Raw genomic sequence first — 17,830 nt, 5'->3', positions numbered from 1 at the left:
TTGTTGGTTTGTTGGTTGGGAGGGATTGTCTGAATATTTCTTAGTCAAAAGGCTTGCATTCTGTTCAAATGAACACAAATATGAAAATGCATATATACCCGTTTCGGTTCCTTATGTTATTCTTTTTGGATTAAAGATGTCCATTTCAAAACAGTTGTGTTCTCTGAAGACACCAACCAGAACACATTATTCACTTTCCATATACAACGGGACAGGCAAAAGGCATCACTGATAGACGAGAGTAAATCGTTGGGACCATATACATGTTTAACATTGCAAACAAATGTGTTGTCCAACGTAAGGCTTTCCGAGTTAGCGATGAAGCCTTGTGAACAAAATGACTCTTTGAACTAAGAATGAATTGGCCCTCTGTGTTGCACGTAGTAAATCTGTCCGTGATATATAATGGTAGAATTATTAGTACTGTGAAATAAGTTCTACCCATGTCAATTTGCCTATTCTACTGAATGAAGAAACACTATGATGTTTAGGTTCAAGTTCTAGCTAGGAATCCAAGGGTGAGGCTTTCTCCATAAAGAAGCTTGGTTTGTGTTTTTTTTATAGGTAATCCCAGAGATAAACCGTATAGAAGCTTGGTTTGTTTGTGATTAGCAAGATCTGAAGCAATTTATATTTTATAGTCCACCTATTGAGCTTAATAAATCTTACATCCCATCATTTAACGTTAAGGGAGCTTAAATCCATAAATGCCCATTCATAATTTGTATGTAAAATTATCAATATCCACGTGTTACATTTAAAATTATACAATAAACAAGGATTACAAGTTCTTTCAATAGCGGTAGCAACTTCTAACAAAATCGAAAACTGCAACATTTTCAAAATAAATTTATATGAAAAGGAAGAAAACACAAATTTGAGCAAGACGTCTACATATGAAAGCTTTTAGTGTTGAAAGAGTAGATATTTGAACTGCACCTTGTTGGTCCCAAATTGATCAAGATGATAATTGGCTCATTGCAATATTTTTACTAAACCTCTCGAATGCGAACACATGGACAGAAGCAGCGGATGAGATGGATGCCAAAGTCTACAACACACCCAAAAAATCCAGCCCTTCTCTCTCTTCTAGTTGTCTGCACAAGAGGCACGCCATAGACAGGATTGGGAGCCATGTATTGCTGATAAGATGTGGTGGCAGCAGGCATTACCGGATACATAATTGAAGTCGTTTCGAAGCCAATCTCCTGTTGGGGTAGTTGATTTTGACTTGGAAAGGTTAAATCTGGGAGGGCATGGATCGCAGGTGATGGAATGGGGTGACGGGTCTGCTCGAGGTCAAGCCATGGCGGTAAGGGTGGAGCCGATGGCTGAGTTGAGTAGTATGAGTGACAACAATGACATGTCGAGGGAGGGCAATAGGGCTCATGGACATGGTTCTTTCTTCTCTTCTTTCTTGACCAGAATTTAAGCTTCTTCACAGCTTTCATCATCTTCATGAAGCTAGTCAAGTGCAGAAAACCTCTCTTAGTTAGGCTCACGGATTTGCTTTTTGTGTCCATGTATAATCTAATCTAATGCATATACGCTCTTCCAAGAGCACCGTTAAAAGGAATCTTTGAAAAGCTTTTGTTTCTCAAATTTTAAATCTTGTGACCGTTGCCAGCCGACTAGCTCCAGGAACCCCACCTACCATTCGGGAAAAATTGTTGTGCCACTCCCCAAGATCAGGAAAGGTGCGTCCCCGGCTCCCTTTCTTTCAGCCTTTTTTTTTTTTTTTTTCCCTCAAATATGCGCATCTACTTTTAGTTCCGAGTGTGTGTATTAATGCTCAGACCATTTGCCCAAGCAAGAAGAAAGACGAATTCTATGACGTTAATGCTCCAGACCACGCCGCTTTGAAACCCAGTCCATTTCTTAAGTTTCTATTAACCCAATCCCATAAGATTCTATATATATATGCCCTATAGGCCTCTACAAGTACGTGGAGAAGACCCACCACCAAATCAGAATAGATTGATACTTCACCTTTTAGAGACGGGCTAATCTGCCATCCAGAGTAATCCAGCTTGTTACTTTTTGATTTCTTTTTTTCATTTTTCATTTCACATTTTTTTAATATATTTAAATATTTAAAAAAAAATTTGTCAAGTGGTCAAATTGAGTGGTACAACTTGGGAGACAGAGTAGTGTTTTTCCCACCTTTTAAGCAGCAACCATATAACCAATCTTACATCCGTAAGAATTTAACCAAAATAGAAATGGAAAAAGCTCAAGTATCGAGGGAAATCTTGCCTGGCCGTAGATTTAGCCTCTTTCAAGGGAAAAATGAAGAAAACACAAAGGCAAGAGATAGAAGGCTGTATGTATTTATATACACATAAGATAGATGTACCGTGTCAATACCAATAGAAACTTGAGAGAGGGTGAGGTCAAGAATGTGTGTATATATATATATATATATATATATATATATTGTAAAGGTCATAACCCTTTCATTCGTGGCCTGACAAACTTGCCGCCTCTTCGAAGTCTGAACAAGCAAAAGCATTAACGAGATTCTTTTTTAAATAATAACCAAAACACCCAAACCTTAAAAAGCTAGTTACATCCTCCAGATGGCATGTGCAAATAAAAGAACCGTCGTTCCATATCGTGGCATGTTCTAGTCTTGATGCAGCATGGGAAGAAACTGTATCTGCCATTCCACTGGGAATTTGCTGTTGAAGAACATCACCCGTGTAAACCTATACACAAAATCTTAAAACAGTTGAGCGTCCTTTTACCCCTGTAACTTGCTTTTCGGGTTTCATTTTCGGGGTTGATGGTTCAGCTAAACTTGGCAGGTATCAAGCCAAACCAGGCATGGGAGAACATCAGCACCCAGGTCCCACAATTGATGACTGGTCCTCGGTATTTACAGCCACTTCAACATCCGGCTTGACTGGTTTGGCCTCTGTGGGGACTGGAAGTTTTATCTTTGGCGACAGCCTCTTGACTTCTTCTGTTGTGTAGATGAAAATTTTCCTCACCATGCTGCAGAACTCACTGCAATAAACAGATCGAGGAAAATATTACCAGGTTTTAGATATGAGGTTGGATTTTAGCTTTTTAAGAAATTTCATCGAGTTTAATACCAGTATCTGCAATATGTTAAGGATCATCATTACAGTTTTATCTGCAAATGCTATTGCCCGTAGAGTTTTCATGAACCAGCAAATAAGTATTAAGGTTCTCGTGAATGAGCCAACTAACTCCTTTCTAGATATTTACAGACATTTTCCATTTGTTTGTGCTTCATTGTTACAAGCAAATTGATGCACATCAGTCCCATCATACAACAATCTCCGCAAAAACAAAGCATGTGGCAGAATAAGCATGTGGCAGAATAATATGGAAGCGAATTGGACCTTGGCAAATATGATGACAACATGCAATTGATGCCATTCAAATCTAGTAGAATTCAACAGAGATCAAACATTGGAACAGACATGTAACTACTGAAACAGACCACTAATATCCCCCCCAAAATAAATCTGCTATCAAAGAGCAAATTTAGCCCACTGGTATAGCAAGTAACTCAAATCTATAATCCTGACAGCATTTTTTGCCTCAAACGTCAAAAAAAATCCTGGAAGCTAAAGCTAGAAAAACACAGGTGGGCTGCCATCCAATGGTAGAGTAAATTAAAAAAATGAAACCCTTAGTTCTTGAATTATGTTATCTTCAAAACTTTGATCATTTGTTCTGAAGACAGCAAAAGCATTTAGAACATGAGCTAAAAGCTCAATTGAAGTTCAAATCCAATCTTCATGTTGAAAGACAAATAAAAATATAGGCATAGTTTGCATGGAGCTGAGAGAGAGAGAGAGAGAGAGAGAGAGAACCGAGCAGATGAGAATTCAGAGAATGAATCAAAGGAACTTACTGCCATGGGTCATCCCCAACCATCATCATGTCATCTTCATCATCAGTATACACAACCTGCCATTTCTGTGTAGATCCACAAAGTTCACCTTTAATGTCAAACATCTCCTCAAGTTTCCTGAGCAGATCCTCATATTGGTCAAATCGCGTCAAATCAACAGCCCTCCCAACAGCAATCCCTTGCATGTGAACCTGGAAAAGGACAAATATATCGGATATTCCCAACTAGTACCAGCAGGCCCTTATGAACAACACAAAGGTGTATTTGCATTCAAATGATTCAAATCCCAATTCAGATGAAAATATCTGTTTTTTAATTAAAAAATGCCTGGAGGACATTTCATATCACAAGTGCAGAGAGAGACAGAAAGGAGAATAAGAAAAAGAGTTGGTCAAAACTCTAAAACAACTAGTCTTCTCACATGAAACATGACACCCCAAAGAGAGGTTTATGTAAAAGCTCCAACTAGTCTGTCACTCTCTCCCCTCTCACTCAATGCATAGCAAGTTTTTCTGATGAAATAGCTCAATATCTTGTCACAAACTTTTGCTTTTCATTGCAATGTTGGACTTGTCAGAATGGGTTTCTCAAAGTTGGCTTTGCATTGAAACCAAGGTACTGGAATTCTCAGCAGTGGGGGATCTCACAGTTGTTCAACCAACTCTAAACTCACTAGCTTTTTAGATGTCAAATATTTTCTCTTCTTTTTGTTGCTAGTTTGGCATATCCTTTGTATACTAGCGTTGTACCCTTCTGTGCTATTAAAAAGATTGCATTATTTATTGAAAAAATAAAAAACTCACTCATAGCATTCGGCATTTAGGAAACTATCCCACAGTCAAACTTAATAGAGAGCGAGAGAGAGAGAGAGAATCTGTAAAACCAAAAATCTGTAGCAAATCTTGTTCAACGGATAAAATTTATTAACTACAGAACAAAAGATTATAAAAAACACATGAAACTACCTTTGTGCAGCTCCGAATTTGCCTGCTTTGTGACTCCTGAGGCGATCTCAAGCATGATTTCTCAGCATCACAACTAACTGAAGGAACATCAGATCGATTTGGTTCAGAGTGCTGGTTCGATTCAGCATCTAAATATGGTTCATCCCCCGCTGTTCTGGACATTGTAACGACTGGCAAAGTTTCTTCCATGTTACAATTGTCCAGAAGCTGAATCCCAAAGAGCCTGCAGCCATTCCCAGTTCCCTGTCTCTTTTCACCTGATTCTTTGTTAACCACGGGTGAAAAGGACTCTGTTACGGCTTCTGCTCCATGAGACCAATATACTGAGTTGCTAGAAACTGCAGCCACAGAGTTGTTACCACTGAAGCTGAAAGAGTTTCCTTTAGTAGCAGAGTTGAAATTAGGTGATGGATAAAAGTCTCGCCCACGTTGTGGCTCACAATACGAGAAAGCAGGAGATTCAAGTGGGGATTTCCACAAACCTGATTCACAGAATCAAGTAACTTTAATCAAAATCAACAAGCAGCATTGACATTTAGAATTTCTATATGGAAAACTGTCCTACCAATTGCAGATATATCTGGTGTTGGTGAAGGTAAAACAGGTGGCCGTGTTCGCTTGTTCCTTTGTGCGGATTGGGAGCTTGGAGGAGCATTTGCTACAAGTGGTTCCAATTCCCATGGAGAAACTCTCTCGGGACGCAAAATTGATGAGGGTTCATCCCATTGAACCTGAAATATGATACCATTTGTAATTAGATAATTTTTTTTTTTTAAGCATGAGAATTAAAAATGGTATAAATTTACAAATGCACCCAATCAGTCCTTCAGATAATCAACACTCGAATTGAGATGGAAAATAATCAAATTGAAGACATCATCTCACGAAGTAAGAAATCTTTTTTTTAGTTAAGTATAAATGGAAGAAAGGAATCTGATTTCAGGTGTTTAATCAATTACTTCCATGGGATGCCCACGACTTCAGATGCTTTAAACACATTCTTGGACCAAACCAACATAGTGAGTATCTCAAGAAAAAAAAAAATTGACCTTTAATGATCGCCACTCAGAATCAGCCCATCCAGATGAATTATTATCTTCAATGCCAACAATTGTGCCACTGAACCTGTAATTTGATATAGACAGGTGATGCATCATACACCTCCAAAAGGAACACGAAATTAAACTAGGAAAACAATATACCTTCTTTCAGGAACTTCCTCACCCTCAAATCTCATCCTAAACCTCATCCCCACGGATAGCTTGTGGGTCCGGGCTTCAAGGTACTTGTTGAGACTTACAATGAACTCAGATCGGCTTGTTCTGACAAAAAAAAAAACACTAGTTCAGTCAACTTAATTTTCTCAACAATTCCAAGCACAATACCATGTACATTACCATGGACATTTAAAAAAAATTATTTGCTTCTTAAGGCAAAAAGAAACAGTTCCAAAATCTTTAAAATGTTGGCCTATCAAACTTCATCTCAAATTTCAAAAGGAAATCAGGGAAAAAAGTGAAGCACGCAGAAAATTATCTAATGACTTTCTAAGGCTAAGAACAACTCACGAAAACCTTTACTTCTCCATTTTATTTTAAGGCCCACACTAACAATTAACATTGCACAGCACCAGTTTCATGAAAAAGGAGATTAATGTTTTTTATAAGTAAACAATTGTATTAATAAGAATATGAATAGCCCAAGAACACAAGGGGGTATACAAGAGGTAACACCTATTTAGGAAGAAGAAATGGAAACAAGAAAATCTCTTCTCAAACAAATTAGTGCAATAAATTCATCACTCTCCAGAGGAATCAAGTTAGGTGCACAAAAATAAGCAACACTAATTTCAAAGCATAACAAAGTTCAATAAAGCGCCTAAAATGCCATTGTACAAAAAATCTTATATCGGGATATTCTGAAGCGAGTCCATCAAGATTCAGCATTGTTATTCTCTCATCAATATGCACACACAATGAAAGGATGTTTCGAAAATCCAAACCTTTCACACGTAGAAATCATAAAGGTGGACAAAATTTGATATATTAGTTGAGCATATATATTCAATTTTTCGATAAGAAGCGGGATCTAATGCATACTTTTCATTCTGTTTCTTTCATATATGAGAGTTTTAACCGTTTACATGGCTTAAATTTTGACAAAAGGAAATCCACAATTTTGTGGAAGGATGAGACCCCATCAATCTTAACAGAACGACACCTACAACATAGAGCATTCCACATACAAGCCTATAAAATTTTTTTAAGTAAACGATTATATTAATAAGAATAGGCGTAGCCCAAGTACACAAGGAGGTATACAAGAGGTATATATGCCTATATAATTTATAGACAGAAAAATAATTTATAGATACATATACATTCTTACATGGTTTTTTTACGTGTAGATCATAAACACAGTTTTCTCACCATATTCTTGAAAGATACTCATGAGAAAACCAGAAGATATTTTTTTTTTTTATCAATGAGAAAGCCTGAAGATATATGAAACACACAATAACAGTCATTTCAAATTAAAGAGATGACATAAACCTTGGCTTGTAGAAGACAGAAAAGAGCGTTTTAGTTGCAATTGCATGAGATGCAGTCGCTAGAACCCCAAGATGCATGCTGTGACTAGATATAACAGAAGATGGCATATTTCTTAGCTGTCTCATAAGTCTCCTTACTCCAACACGCAGCTCACCATTTTCACCCCTGGGAATTGATAAAAAATAGCACGATCATTGATGAGAACAAAATAACAAGAGTGAAAACATTACTATTTTCAAGTAGAACATAGCTCACCTCAGGAATATAAATGCATCACCAGCTACTAGTTTTTTTGAACTAACAAAGACACTCCATCCGGTTGTCAGTAAGTGGCGCCTTGGTTGCCCTACAATCAATGTTTTTCTATCATTATCCTCATAATAGGGAAGCTCCATGGTATTGGGGACTCAAAATCAGACCCACAAAATTAAGAAAGCAAAATATATATATTTTTTATAAGTAATTAAGACAGCAAAATTTAAAGGAATCGTCATCTCAATATCAACATGAGAAGGATGTGAAATAAATGTGCCAGAGCAATGAAAGCAGAACTCCTAAACAAAACATTTTTATCCCAAAACCCTGTGAAAGAAATCATGAGAGAAAGAAAAATAAATGCCACAAAGCTCTGTGTGTGTGTGTGTGAGAGAGAAAGAGAGAGAGAGAGAGAGAGTCCAAGTTGAAGACTCGAAATATTACATCCAACAAACCACATAATAAATGACTAACTTGGACTGTGATACCCACATACTGAATGGTGAGTATAGGTGGGTGTATGGGATCCTATGTTACTCTTTATAATGTTTCTAATTTCTAATTGACTCCAATGAAATATGGCCCATTTGGAATATGGCGCATATGTGGCTTGGGCCTCCCTTTGGAACGTTATAAATGAAACCTCCCTTTTCATTTGCAGTGCCGCAAATGAAGGCCCAAGCCACAGCTGGGCCATATTCTAAAAAGACTAGTCAATTGTACAATTATTGGAAACATTAAAAAGAGTAAGAACTTCTCTCTCCCAAACAATGTAGGATTTCATACACCACCTATAATACTCAGCACTCAGTGTGGGATATCACACGGACATATTCTAATGAAAGACCATCTAAGATATAAAGTTCACCAATGAGATTCTCAACCTCCTCCAAGACCTATACTCTATTAACCTCTTTACTAAGCAACAACAGAGTATTACCGACAAGGTAGATCAAAACCACCCCCCCCCCCCCCCCCCCCAAAAAAAAAAAAAAAAAGGGGAAGTGCCCAAAAGAAGGTGGAAACTGCAGGTACCTTGAAATGTTCCACAAGCATCTTTACCTTGTTAACTGTACAATTGGAACCCATTGGAAACATCCAAAAGAGTAAGAACTTCTCTCTCCAAAATAATATGGAATCTCATACACCACCTATACTCACCACTTGGTATGGGGTATCACACGGACTTATTCTAATGAAAGACCACCTGAGATATAAAGTTCACCAATTAAATTCCCAATCTCCTCCAAGACCTCTATGACCAAAAAACCACAGAGCACTACTGACAAGTAGAGATCAAACCCCCTCTCCCCACCCCCCCAAAAAAAGAAGTACCCAAGAGAAAGTGGAAACTGCAGGTACCCTAAAATGTTCCACAAGCATCTTTTTTCTTTTGATGAGTAAGGATAAAATTTTATCAAAAGGAAAGAGGCATGGCCCAAATACACGAAGTATACACGGAATAGACCTATAGGGACTAGAAATGGATACAAGCAAATTGTGGAAACTATCCCGGATCCCCGTTACAATCAATAACCGAAGCCCAATAAAAAAGAGTATTAAGAAGAATCTTTCCAGCTCTTCCAAAGAACGCTCCTGGTCTTCAAAAGACCTACCATTCCTCTCCATCCAAAGGCACCACATAATACAATGAGGAATAATTTTTTCAAACCGCAAGCACATGTATATTACCCTGAAGACCCTTCCAACACCAAACAACTCTGCTACCTTTCTAGGCACAACCCATGTCACTTTGGTCTAATTGAAGATATCATCCCACAAGGACTTGGCCACCTCACAATGCAACAATAGCAACAATAAATGGTCCATTGATTCCCCTTTTTCATTCTTTTATTTTATCGATAGACAAAAATTTTATTGATCGTGAAATAGACAAAATCCCGAGTATACCGGACATATACAAAAGCGTAGCCTATGCGTGCTAGTTTAGCGATACAAGAAGTCATGAAAATCAAAGCTTCTTGCCCTCCTCTCCCTCCAAATACACCACCATAGACATATTGGGGCCATCTTCCACACTGATTCCGCTTTTCCTTCCATAAATAACACTAATCCAGGGTACAAAAACCACGTTTCCTCATATTGTCAATGGTGATGATTTTCCCGAGGGAAAATTTTTAATCTCTCAAAAAAATTCATCTAATCAGTTGCCCAAGAGCTTGTTTGGGAAGTGAGCTGATCTCATCTCATATCATAATTTCTCATAATTTTCTTCCCAAACATCACTCAAACGCAACACTTATCAATTTCAAATCTTCAAATTTTTCATCTAATCATTACAACTTTTCCAAAATTTCAAACAAAACACAAAAAACAATACAACTTTTTCAAATCTCAAAATAAAAATTATATTCTAACAATATTTTAACCTTATAATATTTTTATTCAACTTTTTCTCTCATTTCCCAAAATCCAATCAAACATCTTAACTCAAATAATTTCACTATTATTCACAATCCATTTCACTATTGTTCACAGAATTCTCATATCATCTCACTTCCCAAACAAACCCCAAGTTTCCATGAAAAAAAACATAAAAACCACACACAAAAAAAAAAAAAAAAAATCTTCCCAAACAATTTTGAATGGCCCCACCACTTTCACAAAACCGAAAAAAAAATCATTAAAAAAAATAGGTAAACAAAAACTTTATCAATAAATATTAAGTAGGCCTAGTCCAAGTAATTGAGAAGTAAACAAGAGTAGGCCTAGAAATAGAAATGGATAAAACGAAATCATGAAGACTTCAGTTGTATTTGGATAGTGAGGTATTCTAAGGTGCCCATTGAAATCTTAACTATTGCCCATAAAAAATAAAAAATAAAAAATGATATTTTCAGCAAGATCTTAAAAGAAAAAAACTTGAGCAATAAAAAGTATATTTCAAGGTTGAATTTCCAGTAATATTCCAGGTAATTCTATCACTAGTTAGGTGTTCCTCTTGTATACTACCTATATACTTGGGCTAAGTCTTGAGAGTTTTAATAAAATCTTTGACTACGCATTAAAATAAATAACATTCTAGGAAATTGCATGCAATAATACCAAAGTAAAAGAAAAATGCTTTGCCGTGTAGAAAAAAACTACCAAGACAACTAATTAAACATACAAGCCTTGAAGCATAAAGAGACTACAATATTCCATTCTAAGCAGCTAGTGCACAAACTGCAGCTATCATTAAGGGCAATCAGTGTAAAAAATTGTGAATATTGTGAACCTCGAAAAATGTGCCGAAAATGCCATTCATTTCCATGCAAATCAGTTGCAACTAATTCCTGCCATGGTGGCTGCTGGGTCATATCCTAAACAGACAACATTGTAAATTAGGCACAAGGAACATAACTGGATAAAGGTGGTTGAGGACCATCAAGTATCTCATTTAGACTTGAATGATAATTTAAAATTTTGAAGCTAACCAATGGTGGCAGACAATCATCTGCATGCCTCCGAAGAACTGAAAATCCCCCATGAGTGCTCGTGTCAGAAGCAGTAAGTGTCTTGCAAAATGAATGGACAGTGCACCTAGGAGGATCTGGAAGCGGAGGATCTGGGCTTGTAATCTCACTTTGCTGATGCAGAGGGATAAAGAAAGATGAGGCCAGCATAACAAAAAAGCCAAAGGGACGAAAATTGAATGAATTATAAAAAAAAAATAAATAAGAGTTGGAGAAACCTCACATCTGCCTCAGGTAACAAAGTGATCTGTGCATAGACCTCGTCTGTCTCGGGCTCAGCCTACACTCAAGGTAAATGTACTTATAACAATCATAGGAAAATTCCAATTTCCCAAATGCATGAAAAACAAGCAGAAGTAAGATCAATATGAGTGAGGATAATGACAATAATGGCATGCTCACCCGAAGCTGGACATTGACAACTTTACAGAGAATTTTAGATGGGAGGTTGAATGAAGGCATATGCTGCTCTGAACCCTGATGCATAGAAGCTTCAAGCTGTAAAAGAGGAAGATACATGTTATGAAGGGAGATAGAAACAAAAAGACAATATTTTTCAGGGAAAAAAAAAGCCACAGTAACAGATAGTGGCTTGTGAAATAATTTAAAGAGTAGGAACCCATGCCCTCAAATTAATTTTACGAATCAAGAAATGAAAGCACCAACAGAAAAAAAATGAATGAATGAATTCTGTGCATAACAAAGTCCTGAAAACTGACAATGAGATATTCCAAAGACCAGTCACCACATTATGCGGATGTTATACGAAAATTAAATTTTAGTAAAATTTGTCTGATAAATTTTTTTTTACCATATATGCATGAAAAAAACAATTGGCCAGGATCTAAATAACCTAAAATTGAGCTTATATTGGCCCTTGACATAGTTTCATCCCTATAACACTGTAATCCAAAACAACAATCGAATGTTCCCTTATATCAACAATATGACCAAATGCTGAACTTCAAAATACCTGTTCCATATGACCTTGGGGAAAGTAATAAACCCGCTCCCCTTCCCAAGGAAGTGTGACAAGGGGGCCAGCACAAGCATGCCATAATTCCTTGTATAAGGCATCATTTGGAATCACTAGAAATAACCAAAGACACGTGCTTTAAGAATTGTTATCCCAATCCAAGAACACTTGCAAATTAGAGAGAGAAGCATGAAAAGTTTACAGTATAATACGACAATAATGTTGAAAATACAATGCAAACTGCATGTTACCATGATTTGTATCTGTGTACATGATTTCCATCACATGAAGTTATCAGATAATACTGAAAGGTTTCGCTCCATCCAACCCAACTCAAACCACATAAAATTCAAATCAACTCCCACATTAAGTTCCACGAATGAGCATATTAGAGATTATTTTTAAAGCCAATTTATTGCAAATTGGAGATTATGTCCACCAATGAACAATTTATTGCAAACAATACTATGATTATCATTCCAAAGTGTTCGTTAATCTCTAAACAAGTCAAATTTTTTACAATGTCTTGGATGTAAAAATCATATTCATCTTCCTACATGACCGCAATTAGGTTGATTTTTAAAATCTATAACATATCACATTCACATTCTACTCCACATGATATATTTGTTAAGATTCTCATTCACATGTCCTGGCTCACACACTGACCATTTGTACCAAATGTAAAGATGACTCGACAAACTTTTGACGGTTCGCTGACACAAATTTGTGTCTGAGCCACAATTTAGGTTGGATTTATTCGTGTAAAAAGTGGTCTACCCGTGAAACATTCTGCCTGGGGAGTACAATTGCAAAATATAACTTGTATGCTACGTTCTAAACATTTTCCATTCACTTTTATAAAGAGATTCTTCACGTAACTTCTCTTATCCCAATAAATATTGGAAAAAAAATGTGTTTTTTTTAGTAATAAGTATTCCCATTTAATTATTCCACATAAAAAATTAAAAAAATAAAATAAAATCAACAGTTAGGAAACATAAACAATGATCAACCAAAAACCTCACAATCCTGTTTTAGTTGCTGATATATTTAGTCGTTACAACCCAAGAGAAAAGGGTAAATATAACAAATTCCATTCAAAATATTATTTCAGAGAGGGAGGTGTGGGGGAATACCTGTCATATCTATTATAAGAAAGCATCATTTTGCAAATGCAAGTTAGTTAATAGCATAAAAGGAATATGGAAATATCATATAAAGCTAGTCAACAGTTCCTCCTAGTTATAATTTTACAACAAATCATGTACAATAGCCACCATGTAAAAGAACAAATAACTCAAACCTGCGCGGGGGCTGCCAGAGGAATGATTCACCGCAAATGCCATTAGAAACCCACACAAATCTTCAGCTGAGCACTAAATATATAAAACCCTGTGTTCAGAGATTGTTGCAAACCAGAAAATAATGACAGCATGAATTAATTTTCTAACCGAGTAAAACAAACCCATTGATCATCACGCATTTATTATCAGCCTCATTATTGGTTGTGTCGGAGTCATGCTATTAAATCCTAATTACTCAACTCTCTCTGCCAGTCCAGCTCTGCTGCGTCTCTCAAAATAGAGCACCATAATGAAAGCACAAAAGAGGTTGGGTTTTCAACTTTCGAAGTCGTTTTCTCAAGGAAAAATAGCACTCAATATTCAGCCAAATATGCACCGAACCTTACTCGGCGAACATTCCGGCAAGCAAAAAAAGATCCTTACCGTAAGAGGATCCATAACCTTTTCAACCAACAGATTTCATAGAAAGTTTCGTCACATGAAAAAAAGTAGAACAAAATGAAATATATAAGTGAGTAATTGAATGCCATGTGTGGTTGGTGGAAAGCTGAGGGAGAAAAAGGAAAATCGGCAATTAAGTGCGTCTCGAAATTCCGCCACAATTACGGATCCAAGAAAGAAAACGACTACCGCTTGGAGTGACGTTTGATCTGACTCTCGAGTTTCACCCAAAAAAGAGACCAAATTGAGTAACAAATTCCATTTTCTGTCGATTCAATCCATATTTCTCCCCCAACCAAACAGCGTCCCCAACCCCGATCTCGCAGATTCCAGCACACACACAAAGGAAAACCTAGGTACAAGTGCAGACGAGACACGCCGAAGCGGATAGCCAGATTAATAAAAGAAAATATAAGACTAAAGCAATATAGAGAGTGAGTATTACCTGAGAGTTTTAATCTCTCCTCCGGTTGGTACAAAAGTATAATGGAAAGCAAATAGGGCTACAGACAGAGAAATAGAGGTGTGACGAAGGAGAAGAACAAGGGATCGATAAGGTGGGTGTTTGGTTGAAGCCGACACCACACGGACCCTCTTTGTAAATTGTTTGCCTCTTTTTCAGTTCTCTTTCTCACGCGCGCGCGCACATACTCTCTCTCTCTCGTTTTTGGTTTTACTGTGTACATAAGTTCTCCCTATTCCAATGGACGGACGCGGACTGGCTTTTTTACACTGTTTTTTTATAAACAAAAGAAGACATAAGAAAAGGAATTAGGAGTAGAGAACAGCGACCCGGTCAGTGCTGGCTCCTGTATCCCCTACAACCTACACCCGCTGTCCCATTTTCAGACTCAATTATTAAATTATTCACTTTTTTTTTTTTATTTTAATAACCATTATTTTTTTTGATAAGTTTAACAACCATTATGCCCGATCATGCAGTCTAAATTCATCTCATTCAATTTTATTTAATTATTATAATTTTTAAAAAATTTTAAATAAAATATAATAAATAATTTAATTTTTTTAAATCTTAAAACAAAAATAATATTTTAATAATTCTTTATTCAATGTTTAATTTTCATTTCATCTCAACTTATTATCTAAACCTCTTTTAATCTATTTTTTTTTAATTTATTTATTTCTAACTCCTTCTTTATTAATTTTATTTTATTTTAAAAAATATTATTTATACTTACAATTTTATTTATATAAATTATATGTACTTATATGTCAGTTGTTATAAATTTTAAATTTAAATTTAAAAAAATAATAATAAAATAAAACCACTACACCCTATATATAATAATGTGAATACGTAAATATAGCACTACTCTCTATTTTATTGCATATTTTATTATTGAGTTTTGTTATTCATCATCTCTATACATTACAATTAATTTAATTTTTTTTATTTTTTATTTTATTTTTTTTAAATTAATTGAATTTTTTTATTTATTATTTATACACTGCGTATTTGGTAGGAATAAAAATTAAAAAATTATATATAATGAGTGATTAGAGGATTATGAATATAATTTTTCTCCTACTATTTTGTTTCCTCATAGACCCACTGATTTGTCTCCTTGTTGCCTTTTATTCCCTAAAACACTGTCAAAGTCTTTATGCTTGTAATGATTATCAAGTCTACCTCCTCCTCCTTTTATGGTCAAAGAAGCGACCATTTGAATACTTAAATACTTTAGTATAAATAGTTTAAGTTAAAATATTTTATTGAGTTTTAATAAATAATAGATAAATAATTGGATAAAAATATTATTAAGTTAAAAATTTATTTGAAATTTTTGTTTTAAAATTTGAGAAAGAAATATTTTTTTTGTATTAAGTAATATTATACTCTATATTCTCATTTTATTTTCATAATTTTATTGAGTAATTTTGAAAAAATATCCAATGATGATAAATATGTCACATTTTATATCATAGGATAACAATGGGATGGTAGTGTAATGTATAAAATTTTCCTTTTTATATCTTGTGTGAGAGTTTTAAAAAGTTATATTGACTAGGTAATAATTAAATAAAAAATTTGAAATTTTGAAATTAACAAATATTTGTATTTTAATTGTGTTGGAATGTTGAGATAAGTTGAAACAATTTGTGAAACCCTTAATTTCAAATATTCAATTTGTTTATCTAATCATTACATAATTATTATAATTTTCTGCTGATATTCTTTTGATCAATTGGCAACACTTTAGTCTCTCACTAAGAAAATCAATGATAAAAAAAAAAAAAATCTCAAACTTTCAAATAAAACACAAAAAACAATTCTATTTTTTCAAATTCTAAAATAAAAAGTATATTACAACAATATTTTAACTTTACAATATTTGTTATTCAATTTTTTTGCTCACATTTTCCAAAATTTTATAAAGCATTTTAGCTCAAATCATTTCAGGTATTATTCGCATATTTATAATTTCATTTTATCTCATATGTGTAACCAAACGAGACTAAGTGTTTTGTATTTTAGTGATGTTTGATAATGAAATATCTGAAAACAGTTGTGTTGCCGAATGGATCATAAGTTTTTACGAATTTATTTATATTGGATCAAGATAGAATATCCATTAAGGTCTGAATGAATAATGATATAAGATGAGATGACCTGTGAATAATAGTTAAACGGTTTGTGAATAAGAGTAAAACCGCTTGAGTTAATATGTTTTACGGGGTTTTAAAAAATGATTGAGAAGAAAATTGAATAAAAATATTATAAATTTAAAATATTATTAGAATATAATTTTTTAATATTACTGATGTTTTGACATTTGAAAAAGTTAAATTTATTTTTGTGTTTTGTTTTGAATTAGTCTGAGAAAGCTGTAATGATTTGATAAATAAGTTGAATATTTGAAATTAAACAGTGTTTACGTTTGTGGTGTTTGTATATTGAGATAATATAAAATGTCATGAGTTGAGATGATCTTGCTATTCAAACCAGACCTAAAAAAAAGATAAATGTTTTCTTCAATTCCCTAGCGAATAAAAAATATATATTTTCTTTTAAATTCACTTGATCAATGCCTGATAGAATCTCACCCACACGCGTGATATTATTTTATAAAATTATTCATTCGAGCTCAATTTTTTCTGGTTCGGTCTGAAACCCTAATGTTCGGTTCCGGGTTTATATATATATACCAAAAAAAAAAAAAAAAGTCTTCAGCCTTAAGTAAAATAAATATTAGATTTTTTTTTACATGCATTTAGTTAAAAAGGTTATTACATGTTTATAGTTTTATTTATTTTTTACATAAAATTCAGTTTCCCGTTTTAATAGATTTTTATTATTATAGACAATGTTGAATGCATTAGTATTATGATTTTCAACATGATTTCTTGAAAAAGTTGTAATCAAATATATGCTTTTATATATAAAAGAAATTAGATTCTCAACAACATTCTTTCCTTAAAAAAAAAAACTAATAAAATACAAGCTTCTAGATAAAAAAGAAAAAAAAAAAAAAAGCTTTTCAACATTATTTTTCATCGTAAAAAGTTGAATAACACGTAGGCTTTTGTAAAAAAATAAAAAATAAAATTCAGGTAGAGTCCAGGTTCTGGAGTCTGGACTCTAAAACCCTAATATGTGGGTTAAGATAATTATTTAAACCCCTGACCCTAAGTTCATAATTCTATAAGTTCAATACCCTAATTTGCATGCTGGATTTAAAATGACAATTTCATCGTTTTGTTTTGTTCTACGCTGGAATTATATATCCTCACAATCTTAATTTGTGCTTGGTACAAGATCAATCTTTTTCTAGTATTTTTTTTTTTTTTATTTATATTCAAACACAGAGGACGGGATTGGGACGATAGAAAACTAGCCCATATAGTATGCATAATATTATCGATTAGAGGGTAGAAAGAAAAATATACTTGAAACTCATATTTTTACACGTTAAAACACTCACACTAGTGATACGAAGGATGTGAAAA

General features: G+C 34.4%; 1 protein-coding gene across 2 annotated transcripts; it reads right to left on the bottom strand.

Moving 5' to 3' along the window:
- Positions 1-2,309: 2,309 nt before the first annotated feature.
- LOC121254818 (auxin response factor 1) lies at positions 2,310-14,571 on the bottom strand. 2 transcript variants are annotated; one of them, XM_041154991.1, is made up of 15 exons: positions 14,307-14,571; positions 13,420-13,492; positions 12,111-12,226; positions 11,540-11,635; positions 11,361-11,417; positions 11,099-11,251; positions 10,900-10,984; positions 7,662-7,752; positions 7,407-7,571; positions 6,057-6,176; positions 5,904-5,979; positions 5,420-5,585; positions 4,855-5,336; positions 3,890-4,080; positions 2,310-3,009 (listed from the first exon to the last, which is right to left on the bottom strand). In XM_041154991.1, exons 2-15 carry the CDS (start codon positions 13,460-13,462, stop codon positions 2,838-2,840), a joined length of 2,013 nt encoding a protein of 670 aa, XP_041010925.1. In that variant the 5' UTR covers positions 13,463-13,492; positions 14,307-14,571; the 3' UTR covers positions 2,310-2,837. The 2 variants fall into 2 exon arrangements, with proteins under 2 accessions (XP_041010925.1, XP_041010927.1); XM_041154993.1 differs by having other exon boundaries at positions 13,420-13,508; positions 14,307-14,527.
- Positions 14,572-17,830: the final 3,259 nt, after the last annotated feature.

Source organism: Juglans microcarpa x Juglans regia, chromosome 3D, assembly GCF_004785595.1.
Source record: "Juglans microcarpa x Juglans regia isolate MS1-56 chromosome 3D, Jm3101_v1.0, whole genome shotgun sequence".
NCBI lineage: Eukaryota > Viridiplantae > Streptophyta > Magnoliopsida > Fagales > Juglandaceae > Juglans > Juglans microcarpa x Juglans regia.
The sequence above is the reverse complement of the archived record's forward strand: the minus strand, read 5'-3'. Positions and strand labels throughout refer to the sequence as shown.